At 44.6% G+C, this 21,091-nt stretch overlaps 1 protein-coding gene across 1 annotated transcript in view; it reads left to right on the top strand.

Annotated features, from left to right (window-relative positions):
* The window catches only part of ABCC4 (ATP binding cassette subfamily C member 4), a 235,105-nt gene that overhangs the window by 178,625 nt on the left and 35,389 nt on the right, over positions 1-21,091 (top strand). Inside the window, exons 22-26 of the mRNA XM_040623855.1 lie at positions 5,246-5,365; positions 6,552-6,662; positions 7,621-7,721; positions 8,830-9,021; positions 17,111-17,266. Of these exons, the coding sequence (XP_040479789.1) occupies positions 5,246-5,365; positions 6,552-6,662; positions 7,621-7,721; positions 8,830-9,021; positions 17,111-17,266 (680 nt within the window). The remainder of the gene's footprint in view (positions 1-5,245; positions 5,366-6,551; positions 6,663-7,620; positions 7,722-8,829; positions 9,022-17,110; positions 17,267-21,091) is intronic.

Raw genomic sequence — 21,091 nt, 5'->3', positions numbered from 1 at the left:
AGATAGGGGCCGTTTCTGTCTCCGTCATGATGTACTTCCAGCGTAGAACAGGCACTCAGTAAATGTTTTTAAAGAAATATTTCATGTTGGAACTAATACAGAGCAAAAATAAGGAATTTTTCTTTCCCTGAAGGTTCTAGAAATGACAAAGAAAGGGAAAGATTCGGGAAAGGAGAAGAAGGTGTCATATGTCAGAAGTGATACATTTGCAAAATATATTACTATCGCATACTCAAAAAATGGCCAAAAAGTTGCGGTTGTTAAATGTTTTGAGAAGATAAGCACTGTTATTTTCAGTCTTACTCTTTATTATCACTAGTATTTCCTGTCATGCCACACTGTTTGAAGTCCCTCCCACCCCCAGGCTGTTCCTATAAATGGATCCTGAATATAATTCCCTTGGGAGGACACAGGAGAGGGTTCTGTTCAGTATGCATTTAATTGTTCTCTAGTCAACTTCCTAGTTTTGGAATCATTGGAAAACATGGTTAATCGTAGAGGATGAAGTAATTCAGAGCTTATCTCATTAATGCACAAACATATTTCATTATTACTAAAACAAATCATAAGGAGAGTTGATTGTTATATTTAAAAAATAAAGGGGGTATAAAGACCTAAACAAAAGGAAGGTGTTTGTATCAGAAACCTCAACTGTAGATACTCACTGCAAATTAATACCAACCTAGCTTTCTGGAAGTCAGGCTAAGAAGAGAAACATACTGGGTATCATGGTTCTCCAGTCTACCAAGTGGAAAAATACAAGTTCATCGGGATACGTTACGACGTATGTGTGTTTATTTTTAATACATTTTGTTTTGTTTTAGAGCATGTGTGAGGCGGGGGAGGGGCAGAGAGGGAGGGAGAATCCCAAGCAGGCTCCACACTGAGCACAGAGCCTGACACAGGGCTTGATCTCATGATCCTGAGACCATGACCTAAGCCGAAATCAAGAGTTGGACGCTTAACTGACTGAGCCACCCAGATGCCCTTATGGTTAATAATAAATTTTTGAGAGGGATTTATCATAAGCATTTGCATAAAGGATAATGGGCATTGATTTCATAAAAGCTATAGAAAATTTTTTCAGTCCTCTGAGAACCAGCTAAACTACCGTGAGGTGTGGTTTTGCGAGGTGTTTCCTTGGGGCGGTGGAGCGGTGTTGTCCAGATGTGTGGACCGTCGTGCTGATGTGATGTTACCATGGCGGGAGGTGGTGAAGGCGGGAGAATAAGTGATGAGCTCCAGCCAGTCTTTTGTGTAAACAGCAAGGCTTCAGACATTTATGATTGGAAGCCACTCATGAAATGGAGTCTGTCATCATCAGTCTTGTTCCAGAGGAAGTCTCAGTTTTATTTAAAAGAAGTCTCTGGAATAAGAGATTTTTGCCTGGAACAAGGGCCACTTCCCATCCATGTGGAAGTGGAGAGCAGGGGGATAGCCTGAGTCTTTTTCAAGAAACAGTATAGGATTTTCCCAGGGCTTGATCTGGAGATTTTGAGAATGTTAGCATGACCCCTGTAGGATATTTGGAAATAATGTGGAATATTACTGTACCCCAGTAGGCTACAACAATACATTAAGTACAGATATTCCTACCTCCATGCACCCAGATAACCAAACGTTGGCGGCCAGTTGGTCAGAACTGTGTGTTGTCATCTCTCTGGGTTGTGGGTCTGTGCCATAAGTAACAATTCTTTTGTTATCTCTAAGCAGTAAGTGATAGTATTTCTTGAGGCCACTGCTGGACCCACTAGCAAAAAGGAAGATAAAAGGGGGATACCTGATTGCTATGGCCACAAGGCATAAATCTGCTTCCTCCTTGTACTTTGAAAGGACTATTGAAGTCCCAAGGATGATTTTCAGGTCTAGCTGCCTCTGAAATCTCTGACTGACGTTTAAGCCACTTTAATGACAAATCTGTAGTTAATCATGATGGTTTCCCATTTTTGCAGAAGTGAGCATGGTAGCACCATTCAGTCATAAAGAAGTGCACATAACCAGGATCTGCTTGGTTGCATTTTTCTAGCCAGCTCTCATCGTTTGGCCATGCCTGAGTTGTGAAGCCACATCCAGATTCCCTATGTAAGGGTACTGTGATCAGCTAGGAATGTCTGCCATGGGCACCGCTGGGGAGGGCTAACTGTGTGTCGCGTGTTTCAGACCATAGCCGCTCACGTCTGCTGTTGTTTGTTCTCATGCTGGATTTCCAGGGACTTTGAAATGAAGGTGCTTGATAAGATACACAGTAATGAATAGGGCTACTGGACAGGCACAAAGGACAATTTGGGGTTTTCTAAACTTAAACTACAAAGTTAAGAGAAAAATGCATTTAGTCACATGTTGGCATCTTGATTTAACCTGATTATTTTCCCTCTGAGACACTGTGGCAGTGATTATAAAGCACAGCCTCGGGAGTAAGAGCCAGGTCTGACCCCCAGCTCTACCACTTGGGTTAATTTACTACCTGGCCAGTGCTCTTAATCCTTCTGCCTACTTTGCTCTCTGTCAGAGATATAATAGCACCTGCCCCCTGGTGCTCTCGTGAGGATTATTTGTGTTGATGGTTGTAAAGTGCTTCCTGGCCACATGGAAAGGTGCTAGAACCTTGAACATGAGGGCATTAAGAACATAACAACTAGCAGGCCTCACCTAATATAAATGGTTACCTAAGCAGGGTTGTCAGCCGGGCCCTTGAGGCAGATCCCTGCCTTCTCCCTCCTGGGGAGGGTTTTCAGTTCTTGTAGGGTATGTTCCAAAGAGTCCTCAGGGTCATGGGACACGGGGTTGTCAGTCTTGTGAAAGGTAGGGTTGCATTTGTCTAACCGCTGGCCAATGCCATGGGTGCTATAGAGGTCTACTTCAGGATAGCCAGCTCGGTCATTGTGGGGAGAAAGGCACTGTATTGAGCAAGAGACTATACCAGAGCCCTAGTACTCCGTTTCCCTTTGTGCCAGTTAGTTTTCATTGAAGACCCTCCAGTTCACTCATTCATCCTGGCATCCCGCTCAGTCCTAAGTGGGGTGTGAAAGAACAGGATAGCTTTTCCCAGGTACGGAATGCTGCCGTACCACTCGTAACTCTTGGTTCTGAGGTAAAGTTGGTGATGTGGTCTCTGGGTTCCCCGGTGTTCAAGGCTGGGACAGCCCCTGATTTCCGGAGTCGACCCTGCTCTGAAACCTTGCCAGAGAAAATCAACCGCAACCTTGATCTGCTGATGAGGGAAGCCAGTGAGGATGACCACACGGAAGCATTTCATTCAAGGTCTCTCTCCTTGACCAAATGGCCACATCTTCTTCCTTCTCAGAAATGTTGTCTCAGAAATGTCCCAACATTTGCTCAAGAAATGAGAACATGGTTCTAGTGAGTACTCTGTGCTTTCTGGAGCTGGACTTTTGGTACTTTCTTGATAGGGTTATGGGCCTGGAACTCTCCTGAGTCCTCCTGCTAAGCACCCTGTTTCCATGTTGACTATGTTTTGGGCATGTGCTAGGGAATGCAAAGAAGGCCTGTTCTCAGAGCTTCTAGCCTTTCTTATTTAGAGCATGGGCTTGGTCCCTTATATTCATATTAATGTCTTAAAAAGTACAGATTTAATGGAAGCTAAAATGCATAAAGGCTAAAGATTCCTCAGTATAATGAAGAGAGAGGGTGTTGTGGATCCTAGATCAGGAACCAACAACTGGACAGTCCAAACCACCACTGAATTCATGGAAGGCTATTTGCCTAAAGTAGATATAAGGGGAAGTGTTAGTTCATGCCTCAGTTCAGAGAAGGTTTTTTCTTGAAAGCAGCATCCCAGGCGAGGGCGCTTAATGCTTAATATCCCAGTCAGATATCCCAGTCAGGAAAGAGGCCCTTAGCCCAGTGCATCCGATCTTCCCCAAGCCCCGGTGTCTCACACGGAGAAGTCTGCTCCTTCCGTGCTTAGGAGCTGTGGTCACCAAGCTCTAAGAGGAGGTCCTGTGTCTGCACATTGGTACCCAGCACCCCCCCCATACCTGCAGTTCCCGTATGCACAGGGCATGACTGAACTCTCACACGGAGAGGCATCGGATGCCAGGCTAAGGAGTCAGGCTCTAAAATAAGTTTGCATTTTTCCCCTAAATTGTTTCTCCCCATCATTTGATATAATTTCTGCAGCCTCTCATAAGCTAAGTGATCTGCCCTTGCCCTGAACACCCAGGGGTTTTGCCCACAAGTCTTCTCTAGGACGTGCACAGGTAACCAAGTGGCAGGTCAGCGTTACCTGCTGGTAAAGCACAGGTGTTACTCATCCCAGAGAGAGGCCCCTCATTCATGGTGCCCAGCAGCCTGCCGCCCACCTCTTCCCTGATAGGCAGGAGCCAAGCCTGGTACCCACACACAGCGTGCTTCTGGAGAAGGTGGCAGGGGAATGAATGGCAACTCAAACCAACATGAACTTAGTCCAAAGAGAATGGCCTCTAAGGCCATGATCAGGTTCTGGAAGAGTGATTGATGTTAATGTCACACGGTAACCTCCAAACACCAGGTGTCCAGCAGGACAGGCTCCCTCAGCCGAAGTCAAGACTATTCAAAGATGCCATGGCTGCCCAGGCCCTATGGGCACAAGGGCGGTGCAGTACTCAGGTTCTCCGTTACTCCAGGAAGAGACTCTGGTGCAGGAACAGGCACAGGGCGATGCCCCAGGTTGCAGGGAGAATGGCAGGCAGGCCAGTCCCCTTACACATCACTCACCTGTTAGTTTCAGGGATACTCTGACTTTATCCCAGCCCTTAAGGTAATAGTCACATAGTGGAGTGGACACACAGATAGGCATTCATGATTCGGTGTGGTGAGTACTCTAGCAGAATTAAATCTAAGAACGTCAGTGACTCAAAAATTAATAAACAGAATTTCCTCCAAAGGGCTGTCAGGGAAGTGTTATAGAGGGAGGCCATGTCTGAGGAGGACCTTGACAAATGAGTTAGCAAAGAAAGAATTTAGTTATTCAAATCTAGCAAGGATTTGAATTTGTTCAAAGATAGGTTCGAAGAGAGACTTGCATTTTTGGGTCTTTAATGTGAGGCATGGTGTGACCAGGGGTTTGAAGGTTGACATGTTTGTTCATCTCCAGGAGGGGCATCGTCCCTTCTTCCCCAGGCAGCCCGTCTTTGTTGAGCTCTGGGTGTGCTCTTTGGGGGGCCATGCAGCCACAGAGCACGGGAAGCAGTTGGTTTCCCCACATCCAGCCTCACTGACTTTCTGTCTGTCTCTGCTTCCCCAGCACGGAGTCCGGTATTCTCCCACTTGTCGTCCTCTCTCCAGGGACTCTGGACCATCCGGGCATATAAAGCTGAAGAGAGGTTCCAGGAACTGTTCGACGCACACCAGGATTTGCATTCAGGTTTGTAAGTTGCTGGAAATGGTTTTAAAGGATGGGATAGGCTCTCTCTCTTGTCCTTAGTGGTCAGTTCCTCTCTGTCTCCCTCTGGCCCAGCACCACATCCTTCCTCAGCATGTCGTCGTCCCCTCTTGGCCATGACTCCTTAGAATCTCCTGCCTGCTTCCCCATTCCCCTGAGACACCAATGCTTTGGTCCCCCCCACCACCCCAGGGGCTTGCATTGTCCTTCCATTACCACGCCCTGTGGCTTTCTGTCCTTTTAGGGCAGGGGTCAACTTTTTTTGTAAGGGCCCAGATAGTTAGTTTTAGGCTTTGCGTTATTGTCTGTCGCAGCTCTTCAGTGTTGCTGTCATAACAGGAACACAAGCAAAGACAGTACCTCAGCAAATGGCCATGGCTGTGTTCAAATAAAACTTTATTTACAACAACAGGTGGTGGGCCATTCTTGGCCCACAAATTGTAGTTGGCCTGTTCTTATTTTCAGAGCATGCAGGGTGACAGAAATTGCTGAGGAGATCAGTTTCCTGATGATCAGATTTGCTACCCACTTGATATGTATTATTCTTTGTCTCGGTGACGTTTTTTGCTATGTAGAAGTTTCAGAGTTTCCTCTAAGTTTATAAAATCCTGGCCCATCTTTCCAGTCTTTATTGTATTTTGAAGATAAGATGGTATTTTGAAAGCTGCAAGTAGGTACTTTCAGCAGAGTGATCCTTGAGATACTGGATCCTAAGGAATAAACACTGTGTGCAGGGCCCTGTAAGTACGGAAGGTGCTGGAAACAAAGTGGGAGCTGTGCTCTCTGCTATCAGAGAACTGGGAACAGTCAACCAGGTATGAGGACAAGCTTCACGTTGAGCTCTGGCACTGTGAGAAATGTACTGATGAGCCCATTTTTTTCCATGTGTTTTGTTAATGATCCTATTTCTGTTGTAACCTCTGGGTTGAATTTTTCAATGCATGCTTCCCACAAAGCCACTGTACCAGTTCCTACCTGGACCATACATCGTCCTGTGTCAGAACTTAGCTTTTTGGAACTTTCAGTTTCCTCAGGTGTGGAACTTTGCCATCCGTGTTGTGTAAAAGTCTCCTGGAGCTCACCCTTGCTAAATGCTCTCCCTCATTCGGAGTAGTTAACATGGTTTTCCTGCTTCTTCCTTCTGCTTATTATGCTTCCCCAAATCCAGAGGCCTGGTTCTTGTTCCTGACGACATCCCGCTGGTTCGCTGTGCGTCTGGACGCCATCTGCGCCATCTTTGTCGTTGTTGTTGCCTTCGGGTCCCTGATTCTGGCAAAAAGTAAGTACAGATGTGAGGAACTATTTGTGGCATGATTACAATTTATAGCTGCGTTTACAGTTATTAAATTAAACTCTTGCCACCTTGTCCAGTGCTGTATACTGCTTGGTGCTAGTGAATCGCATGAGAGCATTGGCCATGTGTCAGGTTGGGTGTGATGCTGTGGCCTGGTCCATGCAGAGCAGCCGTTTGGATCCTGACAAGTTCCTTCTATCTTCGGATAGGTTGAGGACCAAGCCGGCCTAGCAGCTAACTTTCTGTATGTTCCCGGTGTGGCGTCTGGTTGTTGTGAGGAGAGAACCAAGTTTTCTGTTATGCGTTTTGTCCAGCTTCGGGCTTTAGGTTTTCACTTGAGGGCTATTCGGATCTCTTGGTCGTATCTGCCTGGTTCACTGGGTTGAAAAAGACACTCAGCGGGAAGGAGTGCTGTCCTCCCTGCCAGGTGGGGACCAGATAAGCAGGTGTTGGTGTGCATGGCTTGACTTCCCTCTCCCTAACGGTTCCATAGTAACCACGCTGAGTCACAATGTTGAATAATGGGACAGTGAGAGTAGTCGTCTAGATTTAAAAGCACAGGCTCGCAGAACCCATGGCCTTGTTTTTAGTGGTTTCCAACAGCGGTTGCATTGGCCATAGAAAGTGAAATTAGGTTAACAGGGTTCTTGAAACCATCATGCTGGGAGTCTCAATAATGACATTATCTCTCACCTGTGGAATACAGTCAAGTGTGTGTCAGTCCTGTTGGGATTAATAAGCTCATTTAATAGTCTTTCTGAATTTATGACTATTTTTCTATTTTTATTATCATCTTAATCATCAGAATAAAAGTATAATTGTTACTTTCATTATATACAAAGTACTTGAATATTATAAAGGAATCTTGTTGGTAACGTGACAAAAGGACTTGTGCTCGGGATTAAGAATGGGGCTGATTTTCTTCCCCTTCTTTCTGTTTCAGCTGTAGATGCTGGGCAGGTTGGCCTGGCATTGTCCTACGCCCTCACACTCATGGGGATGTTCCAGTGGTGCGTCAGGCAAAGCGCCGAAGTGGAGAATATGGTAATGTTTATCTGAACGTTCTGAGCCTTTTCAAGTCTCCCTACCATTAAATGGCATAAAAGCACTTCTTATGTAAAATATTAAAACTGTTATTTTTACATCGTAGCTAACCAAGTTTTTTAGATCCTTCTTCCATCTGTTTAAGGTTAACGTAAAATAAAATATATACATCTTTTTCTCAGTCTTCTGTGTGCTTGTGTCAGCAGGTTTTATATAAACCACAAACTGTCTTCAAATGTAATAAATGTCTCTCTCTGTAGGAGGGAGGTTCTGAAATCCTGGAGAGGATATAAGCTAATTTCTTAGAGGCCTGTTTTTTTTTTGTTGTTGTTGTTGTTTGTTTCTTAATGGGTAATTCCTCATTCCTGATAAAAGAATAATTCAGTGTTTTGAGGGTGTTTGTCTAATTAGTAGGTGTCTCCCCTTGCATGCGCCCCCCCCCCATTTTAGCATTTATTCTTGTATGTGTTGAATTTGCTGGTGTCCCGTCTTGTAGAATAAGGTCCTTCTCAGAGTGTGCTAGTCAAAGGTGTCAGGATGGTTGCTTAGGAGGCCTTAGTCAGTACATAAATTACCTCCTCTTTGGATTATTTGCACCTTCTCCTAAAGAGAAAAACAATGAGAAAGAAATCTTTCCAGTGTGCTCTTCTCATAGAAGAGAAGGTGACTAATCATTAAAATGAGATTTGATGACTTAGCCAGTTCAGCTCCCCTAAGACAGATGGCTCTTCTATAGCCAGATTACGGATTGTCGGACGCAAGTATTTCTTTCTTTGGCAAAATCCTCGTACTTTTTGTTCAGGTGTGAAAAGTGGAAAAATAAATAAAATAAATCCTTAAAATTCTCTAGAAATCTCTATAATTCTGTAATTCTTTTAATTTTAACGTAATGCTGAAGGAAGTAGCCATTAGGGAAAGTGTTACAGGACCGTGAACAGGTTTGTAAATCATCAAAGTCGTCATCAGACTCCACCTCCTGTCCTTTGGGAATATGGAGACTTGAGATGTCCCTAACCAGCTGGTATAAAAGAGCAACAGTTCATTTATAATCTCTTAACACCTGTGAGAACCTCCGTTCCTAAGCCTCGTGATGTCCTGTGTCTTTCAGATGATTTCAGTGGAAAGGGTGTTGGAGTACACAGATCTTGAGAAAGAAGCTCCTTGGGAATACCAGAACCGTCCTCCACCAAACTGGCCCCAGGACGGCACGATTGTCTTTGATAATGTTAACTTCACGTACAGTTTAGACGGGCCTCTGGTTTTGAAGCACCTGACAGTGCTCATTAAATCAAGGGAAAAGGTTTGTCTAAACCATCTTGCCTCTTTAAAATTTCCACAAAAGAGTTAGCACTGCGTCTGCTGGTTGGCATCTTGGTGAATGTGTCACAGGGCTCCTGGATATAAATTAGATAGGGTGATCCTGTTGGGAAGTCTTTCTTAGAAATTGACCATGGAATGGGGATGCCAGACTTTCCTCGTGTTGTAAGCTTCCTGATGGTGGTTGGTGGGCTGACCCAGGACACACTAAAGATTCATGCCTGAGACCTGGACATCAACCCTAGCTCCTCACCACTAACGTTTTCAATATCTAGTTCCTACCTATTCTTATTTCTTTGTATTTCTCAAATCCTTCTCTTCCTCCCCCATGGCATCCTCTATTTACAGCCCTCCGTCCCTGTCCCTTTCTGTAGACTTGCCCTCCTGTAACCCATATTCCCCTGTCTTCCCACCCGTGGACTGCTTTTCTGAAACACAGATCTGATTCTTACGGGACCTCCTGATAGCTCCCAGTCTCGGTGCGCTGGGGGCAGAGCCATAGCGAGGCCCCAGGTCCACTCGAGCTGGAGCTGCGTGGCCAGGTCTCAGCCACCAGAGAAGAGCCTGGGATCTGTGACCCAGTCAGGGCTCAGGAGCCAGAGCCCCCAGCGGGAGGCAGGAAAGGGTTCAGAGACTCACTCAAAGTCGACAAAAGGAAACCCAAGGGGGCTGACACACGCAGGAGAGCACTGAGAGGTTTGTGACCTGCACTTGCCAGTGTCAAAGTTCACCAGCAATGGGCCTCAGATCCCTCAGCCCACACCAGGGCAGGCTCTGGAAGAAGGAGTGAAACTAGAACAGACTAGAAGCTCTTTCCCCACCTACCTCTCCAGCCTCAATTCCTCAAATATTTTTTATTATTTGAGAGAGAGAGAAAGAGAGAGATAGCTAGCGTGAGATGGGTATGGGCGGTGGGGGCAGAGGGAGAGGCAGAAGCAGACTCCCCACTGAGCAGGGAGCCCGATATAGGGCTCCATCTCAGGACCCTAGGATCATGGCCTGAGCCGAAGGCAGACGCTTATCTGACTGAGCCACCAGGCGCCCTCCAGCCTCAACTCCTAGCATGCCAGAGCCCCACCTGAGTATCGTGCAGCTGCTGCCAGAGCCTCCTGTCCTCCCTGTCCCCAGCATGCGCCCACGGCCCCTCTGCCTCCGGAGACCCTTCCCTTCTGTCGTCGGGCTGGTGAAAGTCGTCTCATTTTCTGTCAACTCATGCATCTGCCTCTACGAGACTCTTAATTCTTCCACGGCATCTTATGTATTTTTATATGAGAGCGTTTACAGTACGCCCGTGTTTATAGCGGCGTTACGAATGCTGAAAATGGAAGCAGCCCAAGTTGCTCATCTGTGGAGGAACGGATCTGCACGTGTAGTACCTCCATATGGTGGAATATTATCCAGCCCTAAAGAGGAAGCAAATTCTGACCCATGGAAGAACCTCGAGGACATTATGCTAAATGAAATAAGCTCTAGGACAAAACAGGACAAATACGGTCTGATTGCACTTACACGAGATTCCTGACCTGCTCAGATCTGTAGAGACAAACAGAATGGTGATGGCCGGGGGAGAGTGAACTCGGAGTTCGTGTTTCACGCGGATGGAGTGTGAGAGTCTTGCAAGGGAAGAAGAATTCTGCAGCTTGGTGGCACGACAGCATGAGTGTACTTAGCACCACTGAACTGTACGCGGAAGCAGTGGCTGGGTTGGTAAATTCTGTTACGTGCATGTGACCACAGGTTAAAAAAAAAAAGAATTAAAAATGAAAATGAACAAATAAAGGGAAGCTCTCCCAGCCGGCTTTGTAATTCGGGCGCTGTCTCACAGTACCCTGAGGCTGCATATTTTCATCTTCACTCCCCCGAAAGTGGCCTTCTGCAGGGCACATCGTGGGTGCCGAGGGGCTGCTGGCGGGGACGGTGAGCGAGTGAGACGCAGGTGTGAAGCAAACCAGTCATGAAAACATACGAGCATCCCAGACGGCTCCTGCGAACAGCCAAGATGCGTTAAACACTTGAAGACCTGCTCTTCCAAGCTCTTTCTACCACACACCCATTTAGTGGACCGTAGCCATAATTTAATGATTATACCCTTGTGACATGAAAGAATAAATGTTCGGCTTAATGCCCAAATGATACCCAGTGAGCAGCTTTAGTAAGTCACGTGGCAAAAGCTGGCGGTTCATTATTTCCAGCCCCATTGGCAGATCTGAAGACGATGAGAGCAGCCGTGTCCGAAGAACGTTAACCATAGCTGGTTCTGTCCGTACCAGTGCCGTCGGGGATGCTAGCTTGCTCGCAGACCGTGTGTCCGTCAGAATGCACATTCTAGACATAATTCTGTTAATTTGCACGCATCTTTAATTTCCCTCGAAGCCATACACTGAGTTACCCAAGAAGCTATGGTAAACTTAGAAACGTAACAGGTTTGTATTCTTCCGTCTTTAAACCCCTCCCCCCCAAAAATCATAGGATTATCTGAGATTCCACAGTGTTGGGGGGCGGATTGAATTTGGAGATAGTTGTAATACTGACAGTATCTTTGGGTTTGTGTCTTTCTTGGTGCATGGACCATGTCCCCTTCCGCTCCGTTTATGTAATTAGTGATTATACCCAGGCCATGCAGTCATGACGTGACGTCACTGCTTGTGGAGCTAAAGCCCACCAGCCCCAGCCCTGTCATGCAGGGACGCCATTGTCCCCATCTTTTGGTGTTGTATTTGCTCGAGGCAGACTGTTGCAGGGTTGATGACGGGCTTTCCTCTCCTGTCCGGATTCCTCGAAGTTATAGTAAACAGGAAAATGTAATAGGTACTAAGCAGGTTTCTAATTCATGGAAGAAATAACAACTAAAAATAAAGAACCAAAATGAGGTAAATAGCACCCTGGGCTTCCTGGTTAGATTCTGAACACTGGCTGCATTTTTCATTTAGGTGATTTTGTGGTTGATTTGATCGTTTTAAAGAGTACTGGGCCATTTTAAAGCATTTTCCAGCTCTAGAGGTAGATTGATTTTGGTTCGTTATTTTTTTTTCTTGCTCAGAGCTATTACTTGGATAATACATTTTTACAGATGTGTACTAGACCTTGCTATAATGTGCAAAAATATTAGTTTCCTACATTTTCTCCTCTTTTACATAATGTCTTCTCAGAAACCCCACACCTCCCTCCAGTTTGTCTCACTTCCCCTGCTGACTTTCTAATTCCTTGCTGCCCAGACCGTGGTACCTGCATCATCTGAGAGCTTCTTAGAAATGTTGACTCTCAAGCCCACCCAGACCTCTGGTCTCTGAATTCCCTTTGATCGAGCCCCCGCCCTGGTAAAAAGTCTTCCTCCCATAGGCGGTTTTGGGTGATTGTCCTTTGACAATTTGAAATTGGGCTTGTGAATTACCCAACTCCTGTGACTCATCATGACACTCTAGAGAGTTCTGTATCCCTATCCTATATAGATTTATTTACTTTTATATTCTGTAAGTTATGAATTTACATTATAATTTAATTCTGTATGACTCTAAGTTTATGCATCAGTTTGTCCTTTTGGTGAAGTCTGTCTGCATCACAGACAGCATTCCTCCCGCTGTATGGCCTTCCCCCCCCCCCACGCCCTTCTACAGGGTCCATCTGTACTGTATCAGGCTGGGCCCTCCTTGGGCCTGGAGTCACAGACCGCCATGTGTAGCAAAGTATCTGAGGCCCTTTCACCACCTGCTGGGATGAAAAATTCATCTCACTGCCCCAAGCAGGGCAGTAGGCCTGTTTTCCCAGGCACTCTGTGCCTCTCTTCTTTCTCCAGCTGTAGGTGCCCACCTGAGCACGGGTATCCTTTTTGCTCAGAGACGTCAGGTCTTTTGTCCCACCCCCCATGTAACTGGTATCCACATCACGCTTCAAACGTCAGGCAGTAGGATCAGTAAGATAGGCCAGTTCCTTGATTGCAACCACACCTGTCCTGTCCCCACTTTCTTCTAGCCAGGTGGAGGGATGCAGTGAGCTGCCAGGCCGTCCGTGTATAATGGACCTGGCTCTCAGTGCCATTCTGCCCCTTACTGGCTCTGTTATTTCAGGCAGGCTAATTAGTCTTAGTAAGCCTCCCTCCGATCTTTTGCAAAATGAAAGTAATAGGTCATCTAGGGTTGTACACTTGAACAGGATGAGACCCCCAGCTCCAAGACTGGTGACAAACATGTTCGGACAACGATAGCCATCACTGCCTTGGGGTGTAGCATGGCCATAACCACTCCAGTGCGGATGTTGTTGTCTGCCATTTGCGTTCGTCTCTGTGGTGATAGGATCCATTTGCCATGTCTGTCTTCGCTGCCCAGTACCTGTACCTCATCATTGTTGCAGGAGATTTTCCATACATTTGTCCATCCTGGCTTAAACGCCTCAATTCTGTACAGAATGCCTGTTTGGCACAGGACGCCACATATAATAAAAATAACGCAAAGGTGAATCCAGGACAAAATTGTATAAAATTGGCTACTAACTAAGCTAGAAGGCAGTCATAATGTTTATCGAAGTTTAGAAAAAGATGGTCTACCTCTGTTGTGTGGGAGAAGCGCACAGGCGGAAACAGGAAGAGCGTATACAAGGAATTAGGCATTTGAGATAGACTTGGTGACATGCGGGCAGGATCTCCGCAGGTGGAAATGCATGGGAAGAACATTTGGGGTGGTGGGACCAGCATCAGCAAAGGCATGATGCCTTGATCCACAAACGAAGGATCCAGCCCCTGCAGAGCGTTGGGGGAAGTGAACGACCGGGTGTGTGGCACAGGCTTGCATGTGTGATCCTTGCAACGTCCTAGTAAATCCCAAGGGAGCTGACTGCCGGCCATTTAAGGATGGAGAGTCAGTTGGGATGCTTTCATAGAAGGGACTTCCTGGGACAGTGTGAGAGGCTCAGGGCTGTCCTGCAGAAACCCCGTCTGAGAAGTGAGCGAGTGCACGTGGACCGAGGTGGGAAGAGGCGGGAGATAGGAAGCCAGTAGCTGTTGTGACTCCTAGCAAGATGTAATGGGGAAAGTGAGTCCACTTTTTGGACTCAAACTGAGTGTCGATTAAAACAAAGTTATAGGGGTGCATGGGTGTTTCAGTTGGGTAAGCGTCCAGCTTTTGGTTTCAGCTCAGGTCATGATCATCAGGGTCCTGAGATCGAGGCTCGGTGCTGGACGTAGAGCCTGCTTAAGATTCTCTCTCCCTTCTCTCTCTGCCCCTCCCCAACTGCTCACGTACACACTCACTCTCTCTCTAAAAATAAATAAATAAAAATAAAGCAATGTTATAACACCCAGGCTTCTTAACATGCAGGGAAACAGGTGGGAGTCAAAATTGGTACCCTATTTCTAGAGGGTAGCTTGGCATCGCTTACCAGCCTCCTTGGAAAATATTTATACCTGCTTTTCAGCAATTCCACATGTCAGAATTTATCTTGAAGTAATTAGAGTTGCTTGCGAAGATTTAGCTTCAAGAATATTTAACACAGTTATTTATAATAGCAAAATATTGGACACAGCCCAAATATCCACAAATAGGGCGGGTCTGTTAAATGATCACATATACTCTCCTATTACATGGCCATTAAAATATTCTCTTGAAATATTAAGTGCAAACAGTTTACTACAAGAGGTTCGTAATAATCTCATTTTGTTTAAATCTATGAGCTTGTATCTTTAAGCACACACACATACACAAAGGTCCGGAAAGAAAATATATCATCTGAAGAATGGTTTTAAATCAAAGGGCTGGGGTTATGCCTGGTATTTATTGACTTTTTACATTCATTCTCACGGATTATGATTAAGAAGAGTTGGTTTTTTTGTTTTCAAGGGTCATGCAGCCTTGCAGTCAGGTGAGGGACTGAGTCAGGAAAGCTTGTGGAGGTAGAATCTTGAGGGCTTGGTCCCGTGCTAGACGAGGAGGAAGCTAGAAGTAAGGTGGACACGTTGAGCCCATGAGCCTAGGAAAGGAGTTATGAGATTAAGACGGGGAAGTTAGAAAAAGCAGCTGTTTTGAGTGGGAAATGGGGTATTAATCAGGTTGACTGATCTATAAAGAGAGACCCAGATACAAGTGTCTCACGTGCTGGTGTGGTTGACAGAAACCAACCTCAGCCTCGTTGGGAAAACATAAAGCGTTAATTGTAAATCAGCTTAAATAAGAATATCTTGAAGTATCTGTTTGGTTTTGAATATGTAAATTTATTGGTCTTGGTGATATTTTCCATGGGAAGTTGTTAAAGCCCATTAGTGAACTGTGAAAGACATGGGCTACGGTTTGGATGACTGAACAATAGAGAGAAATAGCTAGAACCTGGTTTTCTTTGAATTGCCTTATTGTGTTTATTCTCAGTTGAGTTTGGCGATCACAGTCCTGTGGTTATGGGCAGCCGTCCGTGCCCCCTGCCATGTTCCGGCCCTTTACTAAAGTCCGCATATGTTCCAGTTTACACGGATGGATGCGTTTCAGTTGGGGTGATAGCGTGGGAACATCCACGCATTCTCAGAGACACAGTTCTTGCCTGTATCTTGATATGTGTTGATTTACATTTGCAAACACCTAGAAATACACAGAAACATGGGAGCTGTGTGTGTGTGCGCGCGCGTGCGCGCTCTTGGACCTACCCATGTGCAGAAAATGACCCATCTGTGAAATATAAATTAGGACTTACCGTAAGATACAAAATGCCTATACAGATGATAAAATGAGCCACAGACACTTTCCTTACATTTATCTCTATGAAGCTAGGCTCTCTTTTGAAATGCCACCCATAGTTATACAAGTGAAGCTTTAAAACTTTGCAAGTATTCCGTTGAGATGATATGTAAAGTTCCCAGCATAGAATCAGTGCTCAGAAAGTTCTTCTCTGTTGAAAGCTGTGAGTTTTAAAAATTTACTGAATGAATTTACAAACGATTGAAAGTGTATCTTATACCCTTCATTGATTCCAGATACCTAGATGAGATGATATCATCTCCTCGGAAGCTCCCACCAGGGAGTTTGTAGCTGGGTGTTGGGCAAGCTCATTGGTGTTTAAAAAAAAAACCCCAACAACAGCCAGTTTCTGCTTACGGGTTTAAATGCACACAGCTAAAAATCAGTTTTGTACAATACAGTTTCATTCCTGACCAGCATTTTACCTGCTTTATATTGGTGCTTTGATCTTGTCAGTGCATTTAATTTCTCTCTGCTTCGGTACTAATAACCAGACTGATACTGGACACGGATCTTTCCCAAGGGGGTAATTGTGAGTATTAATTACTTTGCAAAATGCCTTTTGAACTGCTCAGATGAAAGGCCCCATATAAAAAGCAAATGTTATTTGTGTTGTTGTTGTTGTCGATGATGATCTCATTATGGGTATTTTAGTACCGGCTACTGTTTTTTAAGACGCTGAGACTTACATTTTAAAATTTTAAGATGTTTCCTTTTGAGACGGAATGTAACCAGGTAATGTAACCATTTAATACCAGAAATGTTTTTGTTGTTCTACCAAAGGAGAATTCCTCTTAGGTGGTAGAATTCTGGGGAAATGATTACTTGTTTATGTATAACGCTTCTGACTTGTTGATATCTGTGTAAAATTACCCAAGAAATTATCGAGGTTCAAAATACCCAGACACTAGGAATAACGCTAATTTTAAAAATGACTTACAAGCCGCCGAGGAGATTGCTGGGTTTTCACTGCCAGTGGGCTGATTGTATTATTTTTAACTTTTCTTTAGACCAAATGGATCTCACCCAAGGACAGTGCACCCCACTCCTCCCCCACCCTCACCCCCCTGGGACACAAAGGACATTTTTGTCAGTGTCTGACATTTTCGGTTGCCACAATTTGGGGGTTGCTGCTGGTATCTGGGCAGAGGGCAGGGATACTGATAAACACTTTACAATGTACAGGACAGCTCCTACAACAAAGAATTGTCTAACCCAAAATGTCAACAGTGCCAAAGCTGAGAAACTCTTTCGGACCACATTCAATATAGAACTTCCTTAATCCGTCTTCAACAACCAGAGTTTCTCCTAGGTATGTTACATATCGTTATTCTTAATACCTCCTGGATCTCTTTACAGGTTGGCATTGTGGGAAGAACAGGAGCTGGGAAGAGTTCCCTCATCTCGGCCCTTTTTAGATTGTCAGAACCGGAAGGTAGAATTTGGATTGATAAGATCTTGACAACTGAAATTGGGCTTCACGATCTAAGGAAGAAAATGTCCATCATACCTCAGGTAAACAAGTCAGGGCATTCTCATGTGTTCTTTTTTTAAGGGAACTTAAGTTTAATTGCTTTTAATTGTATTGCTTTTTTAAAAAGAAAAAATGAAGAGTTGATCCTTTTGCCCCAATAGGGTATATTTTTAACAGCAAGTATTTTTATCTGATCCCAGGGTGTGTGTGTGTTGGATTTAATAACTTACCCAGAGAAATTTCTGGACTCAGACTTCCCCAGGTACCACAGTTTTATCCACTGATAAACACCTAATTCTGAAAAGAGAATGACGAATGATTTGTTTAGCGCTTGAGAGGCTTCTAGGGAAAAAGCGGTTTTAAGTGTTTTAATGTTACAGTTTTGCTGTAGGAAATAAAGCTAACTTTTCAAAGGTAATAGTCTCCATGGAGGGCTTGCTGTGAAACTGTTGGGCTTTGAGCATTACTGTGCATATAGATGCTTTGAGGAGACTAAGAATCTAGCCATTACTACATGAATTTTGACCAGAAGGCAGTAGAGAATAGTGAGAACACAGAATAAGGAGAGCCGGCTCTCTGGACCTCAGGTTTCTCTCCCTCACAAGGCAGCTCCTAGTACCATCTCCCAGAGCCGTTGTGAGGCCTGGCTCGGTGCGTATGGTCACCTGTTTTTGTTTTCTTATTCTGCTTCTTAATAGAAGTGTGACTTTTAGGAAACGTTCCAGAGATTGAATTATGCACAGTACAAGCTCCTGTCATTCCTTGTGGTTCACCTGTTCAGTTTCAATTAAAATTCAGAAATTATTTATTGAGCAACTACTGTCCTCCAAGTATATAGCCAGGGGCAGCATAGGCCCCGTGCCCACTGGCCTGCGGTGCAGCCCTGGGGACTGGTCTTCCATGCTGCGCTCTGCTTTGGCCCTTACACATACTCCACTCCAGACTTAACTGATTCTGGTTTTGTTTTGTTTTCATTTGGGGTTTTGTTATAGTCTACAATCATTTGCCTATCAAGGGAGGCTGAGAAACTCTCTCTCTCTCTCTCTCTCTCACACACACACACACACACACACACACGAGATGAGAAACATAGACAAAGAAAGCCATGCAAATGTGCTTCCTGGCATGTGGATACAAAGAGCTCGTAAATGCCTGTTTATGAGAAAGTATATAGAATGTGGCACTCAAAACGGAGGAGAATGTGGACTTTTTTCTTAAGGTTGAGTATAGCTGTTGCCGCCTACCACTGGCCACTGAAATAATTGGAATTATTCTAACTAATTTCACAATCAAAATCAAGATACCCCTTTTAGAACCACAATGAGATGCCCCCTCACTCCCACTAGAGTCACTACTCTCAATAAAATGGAAAAGACTGGGGCACCTGGCTAGCTCAGTCAGGAGGGCAGGTGACTCTTAATCTCGGTGTCGTGAGTTTGAGCCCCTTGTTGGGTATAGAGATTACTTTAGAAGACAAAACGAAACAGCAGAAAACACCAAATAGCTGGCAAGGTTGTGGAAAAATTTGAAGTCCTTTTCTTTGCCTGTGGGAGTGTAAAATGCAGCCCCTGAGGAAAACAAAATGGCGTTTTCTCAAGAAATGAAAAATAGAATCATGTATGAGTGATCATATAGAAATATATCCTATCCTGTTAGCAGTTCCAAAGCAGAAGTTCTACGAGATATTTGTACACCCATGTTCACAGTAGTAGTGTTCTCAGGAGCTGAGACGTGGAAGCAATGCACATGTCCTGGGGTGGATGAATGGATGAGCCGAGGGAGGTGTGTTCCCACAGTGGACTCTCATTATTCAGCCTTAGAAGGGAAGGAAATTGTGACATGAGCTACAGCACAGAAGAACCTTGGGGACATTATGTTAAGTGAAATAAGCCCGTCACAAAAGGACAAATACCGTATGGTCTGCTTCTATGAGGGACCTGAGTAGTCAGTTTGATGGAGACAGGAAGTAGAATGGTGTTTGCCAAGGGGCTCGAGGGAGGGATGGAGCATTAGTGTTTAATGGGTACAGAGTTTCCGTTTGGAATGATGAAGAGTTCTGCAGATGGACGGTGGGGATAGCTACACAACGATGTGAATGTATTGAAACACTCCTGACCTGACTCACTCAGAGATGATTCAGGCGGTAGATTTTGTGTTGTGTGTATTTTAGCACAATTAGAAAACCTTTAAGAGCTCTCCTATCCCTGATGCTTCTATGCTTTTGTTTTCTTTTTCTTTTTTTTTTCAATTGAAGAATAATTGACATACAATATTGTATTAGATTCGGGTGTACGTCACCGTGATTCCGTATTTATAGACATTATGAAATGGTCAACACGACACGTCCAGTTGACCTTTTAATCCCCTTCACCTATTTTGTCCATTAGGAAAAAAAAAATTTTTTTTTTTTTTAAAGATCTCCCTTTTCAGAAAAAATGGAAAGAAATTTTCAGCGCGTTCAATCCCTGTATTTAACAGTTCCCTCTGGCTAGTAGATTCATGACTTAGGGACTCCAGTGGAAAATAAATGAGTTGAAATTCCCAAGTTTTATAATTTGGTTTTACCCATCTCTGAAATGGGCCAAACGAGATCAGTTTGCAGAAATGATGGGCGTGTCTGTAAAGTACTTTCATGTCCTTGGATGAAAGGATCTAGGAACATGTCCCGCATTATTTTTAATGCTTCTTAATAAGAAATGGTTGTATGCTTGTGTACTTAAAAGAACTGTATAAATAAAGAAATAACGTTAGATGATTCTTGGCTCTGCCACTAATGTTTTGGAAGCACATCTGAGCAAAGACTAAATACACCTTGACATCACCAGGTTTTGGTTCTCTTCCATAACTTCCCACCCTACTTTTGAGCATGCTCGAGGTGCGTGCATACTCCAGAGACTGTGCTTACAAAACAGTACTAAGCTTTGTATCCATGTAGATAATGATCACCAACCATTGTAAACACAGAGTCTTTATTTTCTCACTTTATGTGCCTTTGTCTCTAAGGCTCAACGTTGGTTGATGAAAGCGAGTCTTGAGAGACTGTGCAAAATGTCTAAAGGGTCCCAGGAAATCTTGCAGGAGGCAGCCAGGGATAGAATCTTTAAGAGCGCTGACCAGGCGTCAACATGACCCACGTTTTTATTCCGAGTCTGTCTCACAAGTGTGTGACCTTGATGATGTCACTTAGCCTCCAAGGTCCACTGTCCTTGTCCTTAAACCAGGTCTAGTAATTACTGCTTCACAGATTTGTCCTGAAGATTTAACGGGATGAGAAAATGTTGGTGGCCCCATACCCTGCTCTAGGAATGCTTCGTAAGTAGTAAGTAGTATTACTAAGGATCAGGCCACTAGCCTTCCCGGTACTATGTTACTTAAGTAAACGCAGGAACCGGCTCTGGAGCGACGTTGTGCTTTAATTTCTGTTTACGTTTTTGTGGTCCTCAGTGATGTCTTTTATATCTATTGCTTATCACAGAAACCAGCTTGTTTCGATAAATGTAAACGATGAAACAAAAAAAGTGAGTGTGATGTGAATTTTAGGGTAAATGGAACAGAACCCTAGCCAATGCTTTTCTCATCAGGAACAAGAGGAGAGAAGGATCACTTGTTTTCTTTTGTTTTCTGGCTCCTCTCCCAGGGCTTCTTTCCTGACCACTGCTCTGTACCCCACTAATAGTTGGCGCCCCCCCCCCCCGAAGACCCTGATGTTTTTTCTCAGCTCTCCCCACACGCCTGGCTATTTCCTGCCTCTCCTGGAGGCTGTCTCTCATTTATGTGGCTCTGGTGCTGCTGGTCGTCCTGACAGATGACACAAGTATCCATACCGCCTAACGTTCATGGAATCCTTCACGTGTTTTGGCCTCTTT

This window comes from Ursus maritimus, unplaced genomic scaffold, assembly GCF_017311325.1.
Source record: "Ursus maritimus isolate PB19 unplaced genomic scaffold, ASM1731132v1 scaffold_10, whole genome shotgun sequence".
NCBI classification, from domain to species: Eukaryota; Metazoa; Chordata; class Mammalia; order Carnivora; family Ursidae; genus Ursus; species Ursus maritimus.
Note: the sequence above shows the minus strand (reverse complement) of the source record. Positions and strands in the feature narration are given on the sequence as shown.